Genomic DNA, 10,624 nt, shown 5'->3' with positions numbered 1-10,624 from the left:
CTGCTCACTGTCCTAGGAGTCACACTCTGCATAGCTGGTTCGTGAACGAGATGCAGTGAGAAGCAGAGGAAGAGGACCTGTTCAAAGGTAACCCCCGTGCCTAAAGGGGGGCTCAGCAGCAGACCGTTTGGCTCAGTTGGACCTAGGAAGCTGTATTTTGACACATGGATGTCAAAACCTGTGAAAACATGGACTGTGTTCCCTGAGCGCCAGGGTGGAACAAGGCATGTTGCAAGGACATCCTATTTAATGTCTTGAGTTAAGGAAATTTTTTTGTCTGTGCCTGTTTCAAGGCAAGGATGACTGAATTGTCTTGTTCAGCGCTGGAGGGATAATAAATGGTAAATAAATCATTCAACGGGAGCTTCTGGGACCAACTGTTTTTTCTGTAGAAGGAATCTGTTTAGGAACTCCCCCTATCTGAAGTTACCATACAGCTTTTCTCCACTGGAGCCCTGTAGAGTGCCACTCATCTGTAAAACAACAGTGCAGTTTGTTGTTCCCAGGGAAGGAAGGGTGTTTTGCCTTTTCAGTGAAATCATCAGTCCAAAAGACCAGGTAGATCACAGAAGAAGAAAGAAACCAACAAACCAAACAACTTTGTTACCCTTGTAATTAATCAGGAACACCAGGGAGTGAAATACAGAAAGCCTTGCAGGGAGGGGGTTCATAGAAGAGCTGTTTATTACCATGATTTTTCCTAAATCAGGCAGATGCTCCTCAGACAAGTTAACAGAAACAAGATGTATAGATGCTTGGCAATGAATTTGATTGCTGCAAACATTATCCAGGCATTCCAAGTGAGAGGGCAAACGATGCAACGAAATCTCTTCATAAGAAGTATCTGACAGAACACACTTCGTGGCAGGCCTTTTGTTGTAGAGGCGGGTATTTGGTAAGTCTTCCTTCCCAAGTTCAGACACAAACCAGTTTAATTAGAGTGCAGAAAAGCAGCCATCTCCTCTGCCGCATCGTCATCCCACCAAGACGAGGAAACGGGGAAGATCTTCATTATTTAACGACATCGTGCATCTGATTCAGCATTCACTGGTACTCTGCTTCTCCAGCTCAGATGATGAGGGTGCTAGAATTTACAAGAGTTTGTTAATTTATCAAAAAGCTTGGCCAGTCTGTGGTGGTACAGAGATCTAGGATTCACATTATCTGCAGCTGCACAGACAGCCGCGTACCTAACTGTCCCTCTCCCATCCTGCTCCCTTTGTGAACTCTTCAGAGCTCTTTGCTGCCAAGGGCAACATCCTTTGGTGCTTTTCATCCTCAGAGTCACTGGCATCCCTTTTCCTTGCCACGGCCTTTTGTGATTTCTCTGCAGTCTGTGCCTTTTTGCAGTGAGAAAGAAATACAGTTGTTAATGTAGCACTTCGCTATTACAGAAAGACTAAATTCCTGGATTCTGTTTCCAGTCTTACCACGGCTTTGGTACGCAAGCTTGAGTTGCTACATTAAATTCAAAGGTAGTTTATTTAATGCCGAATGATGCTCTCCTGCTGCAGAGGGGAGCTGTGGCACTCAGATCATGACAACTGTATAGCAGTGTGATCTGTGGGGGTGGAAAGGCCCATGGAAAGCAGCAGCATCAGAGTGCCCACCCCACTGGGAAATGCCTACCCAGCCTCTAAAGCAAACGCAGAGCATCAGGCTCCCCCCTGAGCCAAGAAGTCAGGAACCATTAGCTAATTCTTTACTAGGGCTTTCTCTAATTTAAGTTCAAAGGAGTTGTTTTCCTTTGAAGTTCTAATTAATCCAGGGAGACTACCCAGGCAGAACTGTGAATCACCTACAATATAATGCATGTCATCCCATTACATCAACTCTACCTGTCCTTATGAAGAGTTTAAAACATGAATACGCCACAAACAAGAAGCATCTTGCAGATGTTTTTCACACAGTGTTTTGTTTTGAAAAGAACTACTTTTTTTTCCCTTTTAAAAAAAGGGTTTAAACTTGTTACTATCTCATAAATGTGTTCAGTCATTTTATGAACTACACGTTCATTCCGTGCCAGCTACTAAGCTTCACCTAGCGACAGACAAGTTTGGCTTAACAAGTTGTGTTTGGGGGTACTGAATTTTAGTGTAAGAAATCTGAACACATCCAGGAAGGATCTTACACACTTCATGGAACCATTAAGTGGAATAAACACCTTACTGTGGTGTATCGTTTGGGCTTTTGGTGTAAACTCTCCTGCAACTCTCTGGAACAGGAGTAAGGGTAGTAGTAGTACACACACAAAAAAACACCCAGGAAAGCCTTGGCTATCCTTACTGCAGCGGGAGGCTGTAACTCTCACGTTCCAGAAGGGAATCGTTGCCCAGATGACAATCCCTCAGTTTTCTAAAAATGCAAAGCCCTGCACTTACTCGCTGTCCTCTGCTTTCTGAAGTTCCCCCTGGTGGTTACTTTCATCTTTACACATTGTAGAGAAGCGCGATGCTTCATAAACATAACAAATAGGACTTAAAACTAGCGAGAAAACTGAAAGACTTCCCCAAAGAATTGCTATAAACTATTGATTGACATGCTCTCACAGGCTGGCTCTGAAGGGCTAGCTCTTGGAGTTGGCCTCCCTGCTGTGCAAAACCTGCAGCACCGACAGAGCCCAGTGGGACCATGAGTAGGGCAGAAAATAATTTCTCAGACCTGATCAATGGATACGTCCACTGTTGTGCGTTCATCCTCTTTTACTTCCCGGGCACCTCGCATCTCCTTCCTGGGATCTCTTATTTTATAGACGCTTTCTTCTGTGAGGAGAAGAAAAGAAAAAAAGCTGTTCAATGGGTGTGGCAGGCAGCCATGGCCTGGTCTCGCTGAGGCTACAGAAAGGTCCTCGTATGGGCCCAGATGGGGAGAGGAAAGAAGCAGAAATGCAAAAGTTACTGAATGCATTGTGCTTTATTTCAGGGCATCTGCAGCTATTCTGTCCTTTAGCATCAAAGAAAAGCCAGTCTTCCTCTACACTTACAGCAGTGTCCTTTACCTTGATCAGGCCAGTGCTGCACATTCCTGTTGCTCCTTCTGTTTTGTCCTGCACGGACAGGTGTAGCATGGAAAATGGACTCTTCCTCTCTGAGGCGAGATTTCCTGGCTTGTCTTTGCAGTTCTGGAAAAGCAGCTGGGACCTTGTCTTTCTCTGCAGCTCCCATGGCCTGCACCCTGTGACCGTCCAGCTGAAAGTATTCATCACACACTTCTGACAGGCCTCCTTGATACAGGAGTTTATAAAACAAGAGAAGTTTTGAAGGCAATCCCCTAAACACTGCAACCTTCCCCTGTGACCCTTGGTCCCGACTGGTACAAAGCTGTAACACCGCATTCTTTGACCAGGGTTTTAAGTTGATACTACAAGCGAATCAGATACAGGGAATGCATAAAATACTTTGTAGAGTCACTACTACCTGTTGAGGTGGTTCAGCAAGAGCAGAGTCACCAGCTCTGGCCTGGGAGGTGGCACAGAGTTCACCAAACTGAAAACAAACAAAAAAAAAAAAAAAAGGAAAAAGAAATGATAAAAGAAAATAGCACAGATGCACATTTCAATGGACAATCCAGGACAGTCCTAGTATCTGTAATCTCTGTTGGGCATTTTACCCGCACAGTGAGGAGGAAAGATATCCTAGCTCCAGGATGAATTCTCCCTGCCCATCAGCCAAAAAGGAGAAGAGGTAAGTGAAGCCACCTTAAGGAGTTTTTCTTCAGGCAGTGAGATTTAATTCAAATGTGATCTGGCCACGTAGCTGTCCCTAGCTCCTCTCCTTTGGGAATAGTGCCAAGCAAGGATGCTGTAGCCATGGCAACTGGGAATGCAAATCTCTGTACACATCCACTGCTTATGGAGGGATCCCTGCACAAAAGCAACCATAATCATAGCACAAACAGTCCCGCGCCAGCTGAGCGACCTACCCTTCTGCGGTATTTTTTGCCCCTGCTATTTGGGTGGTTCCTGTAACAAAGAAAGAGATTCTCAGCGTCAGGCAGAAGTCAGCTGTAGGAGGACACGATCTTACCTTTTCCTGTCAGAGAGGGCCCCTGGAGGAGGTTTTTTTTTCCTCAGTGCAGGTATAGCACACTCCCCAGCAGCGCACATTCCTGTTCTATCACACTGCCCACTACAGGCCTCTCAAATTCAATGCCCAGCCCAGTGGGCAGGGGCTCCTCAGTGCTTGATGAACACTTAACTGAGAAACAACCAAACCACTCGCTTTCTCTGGCGCTGAACTCTGGATTTCAGGGGCTAACCCTTACCCTGAAAGCTTTGAAAACACATTCTTTCTTCCTCAACTTCCAAGGGATGAAGCAAAACTCAAGCCTCGAAGCCAACAGCCCTGAACAGGAGGGCTACAAAAAGGGTGGCTTTAGCTGAAGACCGACGTGGAGAGGATTCTTTAAACCCCTCAGCCACAGTCTACGTACCGCAGCATCTTGTACGCAGAGTTCTGGGGCACCAGCAGCTCGAAGTAAGGCAGTTTTTTGTACTCCTCATTTCCCACTGCCACGTAGTAACGGCCATTCACCAGCTCCTCCCCACCAGACACCTGGGTTCCATCCAGCCTGCAGAGCCTCGGGGAAGAGAGAGCAAAGGCTTTAGAGCTGTCACAAGACTGTGAACAACCCCTCAGTGTGGAAGCAAACACGAGCAAAGTGGTAAACAGGACTGAGACAAGCCAGAGAGGATCAATCCCTCTGGGCATTACTCCAAGGAAGTATGCTGAAATATTACACCCAGTGATCAGTGAGATGCAGTAGATCGCAGCTTTCTCCTTGGGTGTCAGTAAATAGATGTATGAGGACAAGGCAGGCTGTATTTGTTGGATAAAAGCCCCTCTTCTCTAGACACAAACCCCTTTTTATGCTGTGCTTTACTGTTTGCTTGTTGCTTTTTCACCCAACCACCAGCAACATCACCTCTCCTAAGAAAGCACCCGGGACATTGGGGTTATCTCTGATTAAAGATGGGAAAGCCTGAAAAGCAAATGAGTTTGCAAAAGCACACTGAAGCGGCTATCTGAACTCCCCGTCCTCTGTGCTAATCAGAGCTGCTTATGTTCTGCACGTAAGGAAAGGGGAGCCAGCAGTGCCTTGTCTGGATACCCACTTGTTAACAGCTCCGCTGCGCAGGTCGGCTTTCTCTGTCAGCGTGGCCAGCAGTGCGTCCCACTGCAGTGGGGTGCTCTTGGAGAGAGGCAGCGGGAAAGGAGGGCTCAGCAAATCCCCATTCCGGAAAACACTGCAGTAGAAACAACCCAGAGCATGCAATGAGCCAGTATTCCTGCAGCTGTGGAAGATGGGGACAAGCAGCCAGCCGCTGGTGTCTGGACAATATTTGCAACAAATATTTCTGGTAGAAGCTGGGAATTGTCCCTGTGGAGCAGTACTCCCAGGATCTCAGGAAGAAATTCCCTCATCCAGCCTCCAAAAACATTCCCAGAGACCCTCCAAGGAGAAAATACCAAGGCACTTACTGTATCACGCAGGGCAGGTGGGTGTGCTTCTGCCATCGCACCAAGACATTCGGCTTCCAGGGAGCTACAGTGCGGAACTAGAGACCAAGTTCAGTGCACAAGAACAGCGACAGCCCTGGCACTGAGCCTCCCAGGGCTGTTCCCTTTCCTCCATCAGGAGCCCTGGGACGCTGCCTGCCCTGCCCTCACGCTTGCTGCTGCTAGGTAGGGTTTGTTGTCAGCAACACCAAGGCTGGAGATGCTCTTCACGTAGCTGAGCGCATTCCAGAATTGCCAGCGAACCTCTGAGCACAAATCCTTCCCCTGCGCCGTTAAGGGGGACGGAAGGTACACAGCAGCAGCCGCTGCGCTTGTCTCGCGTGTCCTACCAATTCCTGTGGCACTTTTCCCTGGTCTCCACTGGGCACCTCGCAGCCTTAAATCTCAACTTCAGTTTCATCAGCACCAGCCCTAATGTCTCTCACCCCCCCCACGCTCATTCTGCATTCCCGCCTGCCCTCACTCAGCACAGGGATTCACCTGCAGACCGTCACCGTTCCTTGTCCCACGGAGCTCCTTCCTTCCACGATTTAAATAGCTGTGAGAACAAGACGACAACGTTGCCATGTACCAACGGGGTGACTGACCAAAGAGCAGCAAGAAAATGCTGACTACTCTGCCTTGGAGCATCGCCACTAGATGCGTGGGTCGCTTATTTGGGTCACTTCTGAAACGATTCTCCAGGTTCCTCACCTGGAACTCCTGGAACTTCAGCCTAAATTAAAGTCTGCTACACCTAAGAAATTCCCAGCCAAATACAGACCACTTCAGATCTCCGTGCTAAAGACACCCAGAGCGTTTTATTCCTTTGCGTTGATCACTGATCGAGGCTCCAAGGGCTGAGCGGTGGTAGCGCAACCTGGGCCACCTCCCCAGCAAAATGCAATACACACCCAGGGATGATGCCATGAACATCTTTAGCCCTTTGTGCTTCAGGATGAACAAAACCAGCTCTAACTGGAGGGTTAGAAAACAAAAAAAACCTTCTGTCAAACCAAAGCAAAAGTATTTGTCAGCGGAGACAGTGTGACTGCCAGCTGTGCCGAGGGAGCAGGCAGCAGAACCTCCCACACGCCACAAAACAAGGTGCACGGGAGGCAGAGCAGCACCCATCTCAACACCCTGCCAGAGGACGCCTGCCTCCCCCAACGTGTTTTCTTCTGAGAGGCAAATAACCTTATCAGGAATACCTGCATTTTCCAAGTGATCTGGAATGTGTTCAGTAGTTTCCAGCAGGAAAAGAAACTAATCAGTCCCTGGTTTTCATTGGGTTTGTACCCCTCTTACCTCTCTTTTTTTCCATTCACACCCCAATACATTCCCCACAGAGGTGAGCTAAAGCTGCTTACCAAACCCAGAGACCAAAGCTCCATCTACTCACTCAAGCCTTTTGAACTTTTCGAAGCCTGCAGCCACATACTGGCACCCGTCCTGCAGTTCCTCCAGCTCAGCGACGCGGTGGCCATGCCTGGGTGTGTAGAGGTTCCTCACAGCCAAGGGTGCGTGAATGCTCTTGGTCACCTCGTTCAGAAACGCCTCAAAGTTCAGGAACCGCCGCTGGTTCACCACAACCTTCCTCCCAGGGAAGAAGGGGTCACCATTGCGATACACCACCACGTTCTTGGCCGGAGGTGCCAGAGCTAAGCCATGGAAGCTCATCCCCGTGGGTCAAGCAAGCCCCGCTGACCACAGAGGTGAACAGACCGACGTGGGGGGCGGAGGAGAGCCCTGGCCAGCCTCCTGCTGAGCCCAAACCCTTCTGACCGGCTGCTCTCCCGCTCTGCAGTCCCTTCCCAGCGCAGCCTGGCCTGACTGGCTGTCTCCATGGATGCAGGCCCAGCAGGAGGAAGTTGTTGGCCTGTCTGGAGGCCACATCAAACCTGCAGAGCACCTTTCTGTTTGAGAACCAGGAACCACACGGCTCTTTAACCCTCAGACACCAAGTACTGCGAGCTCCCTCACCAGCCACCGTGGCCACCAGGCTCAGATTAACAAGCTTGGAGGTACGCTAATTACCAGTATCTTTACGGCAGCAGTTCACATCTCATCCAGACCGGCGCTACCCAGAAGCTGTGGCCCCTGTGCCATCACTTGCTACCTGCAGAAGCACCATGGGTTTCTGTCCCCTGAAACATCCCCATCCCAGCGGACACACCACCCATTGCACTGAACAGGTTGCCACAGGTCAAAGCTGGCCATGGACTCACTTGGCTCTGCCCAGGAGAGGAAGGCAAACCAGACAGGAATAGAAAGATTCAGAGACAAACTTCAGGAAAGCTTTTTATTCGCAAACAAGTCAGCATCATCAGGAACAGAAAGACATGACCGCCATATGGCGAGAGTGACCGTTCAGTCAGCGGGAACGCAGAGTGTTTGCAGAGACAACTCGCGTTCACACTAGGGAACCATAGCACCACGTGGAAAGTCCATTTCTGAGGGACCTCAAATGCCCCTGAACTAGAGCAAAGTACAGAAAAAGCGCCCAACCCCATAAGTCCTTACTTGCTCCCTCAAGCACCAGTCAGGGGACTCTGCCACACAGAGAGAAGTTACCATGGTCAGAGATCTGCAAGTCGGGAACCAAGCCTCATCTCCCGAAGGTCAGGTTTGATGTGCCATTGCTCCCCACCAACTGCACGGGAAAGTTAGGAAACTCTCCTCCTTAAATCCTTCAACGAGGTGTTCCCCAAAGCCTACCACGAGTGCCTGGAGATCGCAGATACCGCAGAGCTGTGACGGGCAGAGCCAGCCCAAACGCACAACCTGGATACCAATAGGATCACACACAGTTCAGCGGAGAAGAGCTTGTTCCTGGAAGTTCAAAGCACCCGCTGCCTTCAGGCATTTTAGTTCCACCACAAGCAACCAGCTAGTCAGAAAGTGCCTTCTGTAAGCGACAGTCTTCCCAGCCTCAATTTTTCCGTAGGACCGTCCAGCTCAGCCAACAGAAATAGGGTTCTTGCGGAAGGAGGCCTCACTGGGACTCCCTCCAGGACACATAACCACCTCCCTGGCTTCACAGTGATGTTTAATCCCTGCTTTGACCAAATATTCACATTTAAAAGAAACAAAAGGCTTTCTTGCCACATTCATCTGAAGTGGAAAACGTCAACCCACAGAGCTGGAGTTCCCCTAAGCTGCTGCTGACCATGAGGTCATGTCACGACCGTGGTGCTGCAGCTCCACTGCTTCTCCACACCAATGCAAGTGCCCCATGTGCTCGGGAATGCCCTCCTACGGGTCAGGAGTCCCCAGCTTCTGTTTCAGCATCAAGTACTGCAAGAGAAAGAAAACCAAGCATTCAACGATTAAACCCCAGAGACCTACAAGTAGGAAAGCACCCACCCTTGCAGATTAGCCAGCAAAATCATTGCATTTGGCCAGAAGATGCAGGAGCCTCACACTCCAAGCAAAGCCAAGAGCAGCTCGCTAAGGTAGCCGGTGCCTAGGCACGTACCGCTGCGTACAGACAGGACAGGTACCAGAGCAGCAACGTCCCCGTAGCAGGCCATGAGTAAAGCTTGTTAACCAGATCTAAACTGTTTTCCTTCATCATTCCTTTTTTATTTTTCCCCAGAGAAGGGGGGAATAAAAAAGGGCACTGCCATCATACAATCCAATCCTTGGGTAACTGAACCATCACTGTTCAGGCGGCACCGCTCTGGCTGCAGACAGGCGCTGGTCTGACCTGCTGTTTTTGGAGAGGCAGGGTCAGGCCCTTACATTTTTACGGCTGACGATAGCTTGTTGCAACCACATCAACTCCATGATCAAGTGATTTCTGTAGGACTGGAGACCAGACCGAGTTCGAGGAAGCTCCTTTATGTCCTCAAGTGGCATTTCTGCAAAGAAACGGAAGAGCAACCTATTATCAGAACAAAGATTCAGATGGCACCCACTGTCTCTCCTGTGCCAAGTTGTTCTAAATTCTCCAGGATATTCTCAAGGTTTTGATTCTCTGAGGACCTGCTGTGCCCCCGGCACTTGCCACCAGGTCACCTGGAGCCCCAGGCTGTGCTGTGCGCCAGCTCCCGCCTCTTACCCAGGTGGGCTTCGAGGGACTCCGCCTCCAGGAAAGCGCTGTCCCACACAGAGGACACGCTGTTGTCGTTCTGCCCATCCGCGCTCTCTGCTGGGGCACCGCACCCCTTTTCAGTGCGTTCACCGGCACCAGCGCCGAGATGTGGGGGTCTCGCTACATCGCCTTCACCCACGGAGCTCAGCTCTTTCTCACTTTGCAGCTGGGCTGTAGGTTCCGCGCTGCCGCAGCCCCGGTCCCATTCTGGTTCAGAGGCATCCAGCTCCTCCAGGGGTTTTTCTGCACTGGCCTTGTCACTCGGTACAGCCTCCTGCAGAGCTGAACGCTTCCTTTGCCTTGGCTTCTAAAGGGGCAACGTGTGAGAGATTAAACAAATGCGAAAGAAAATATAAAGATCTGAAAGGTGGCTCTGCTGTGGGCCAGAGGCTCCGTCCCGGCCAGAGATCTGCTGTCAGCAGCACTCCTGGCACAACACCGATGTGCTCTGGTTTGACCCATCGTGAGCTTTTTAAGGGGATCTTCCTCCAGAAGTGGCGAAAACATCAGAGAGCGGCGCTCAGCCACTGCAGGAGCGGGTCCAACCGTTCAGTGTGACTGGGTAAGGTGGATGCCTGGGGGCAAGACCCGCAGGAGTCTCACAAGGGTGTCTGACTTGAGGCCGAGCTTCATCCAGAGGAAGAAATCAGTCGAGGACTCAGGGGCACGAGTCAGGGAGAGTCCTACGCGCCTCGGCTAAGTAATTACCATTTTTAATTTGGCAAAATTAGAGGTTCCTGGGACTAATAGCCAAAGTATCATCTGCCCGGTCCATCAGGCCACGCTGCCAGCTGTGTCCCCGTGCCCTCCCCCTCAGACGCCCGTCCCGACGCACCGACCTCGGGGACGAACACGGGCTGGGGCAGGAGCCGTCCCCTCCACTCCAGCTGGCTCAGGTCTCCTTCGATCTCCAGCACCACCGCCTCGTACTCTGCCCGCCGGCTCCGAAACCCCTTCCGCAGCAGGTAACCCCTGACACAGGCCTGGGGACAGGGGCGGGGGTGCCGCTGCAGCCTGGGAGAGCCCCCCC

The 10,624-nt window shown here is 50.5% G+C and overlaps 1 protein-coding gene across 1 annotated transcript; it reads right to left on the bottom strand.

Moving 5' to 3' along the window:
* Positions 1-542: 542 nt before the first annotated feature.
* Positions 543-9,235, bottom strand: DCDC2B (doublecortin domain containing 2B). Its single transcript, XM_035903955.1, has 12 exons — positions 8,977-9,235; positions 6,901-8,795; positions 6,000-6,057; positions 5,481-5,557; positions 5,114-5,245; positions 4,432-4,578; positions 3,922-3,961; positions 3,417-3,485; positions 2,999-3,188; positions 2,662-2,762; positions 1,191-1,340; positions 543-1,084 (listed from the first exon to the last, which is right to left on the bottom strand). The coding sequence occupies exons 2-11, from the start codon at positions 7,176-7,178 to the stop codon at positions 1,191-1,193; spliced, it is 1,242 nt and encodes a 413-aa protein (XP_035759848.1). The 5' UTR covers positions 7,179-8,795; positions 8,977-9,235; the 3' UTR covers positions 543-1,084.
* Between the last annotated feature and the right edge of the window lie 1,389 nt (positions 9,236-10,624).

Source organism: Egretta garzetta, unplaced genomic scaffold, assembly GCF_000687185.1.
Source record: "Egretta garzetta isolate BGI_Z169 unplaced genomic scaffold, ASM68718v1 scaffold101, whole genome shotgun sequence".
Lineage (NCBI taxonomy): Eukaryota > Metazoa > Chordata > Aves > Pelecaniformes > Ardeidae > Egretta > Egretta garzetta.
The sequence above is the reverse complement of the archived record's forward strand: the minus strand, read 5'-3'. Positions and strand labels throughout refer to the sequence as shown.

What these genes read in the sequence shown, in the direction of transcription:
- DCDC2B (XM_035903955.1), bottom strand. Translation starts at nt 7,178, where the DNA reads ATGAGCTTCCATGGCTTAGCTCTGGCACCTCCGGCCAAGAACGTGGTG. An exon ending in GGAACGGTGACGGTCTGCAG is followed by an intron (nt 5,558 to 5,999) that starts GTGAATCCCTGT and finishes CTTGGTCTCTAG; the next exon opens with TTCCGCACTGTAGCTCCCTG. An exon ending in TGGACGTATCCATTGATCAG is followed by an intron (nt 1,341 to 2,661) that starts GTCTGAGAAATT and finishes CACTGCAAAAAG; the next exon opens with GCACAGACTGCAGAGAAATC.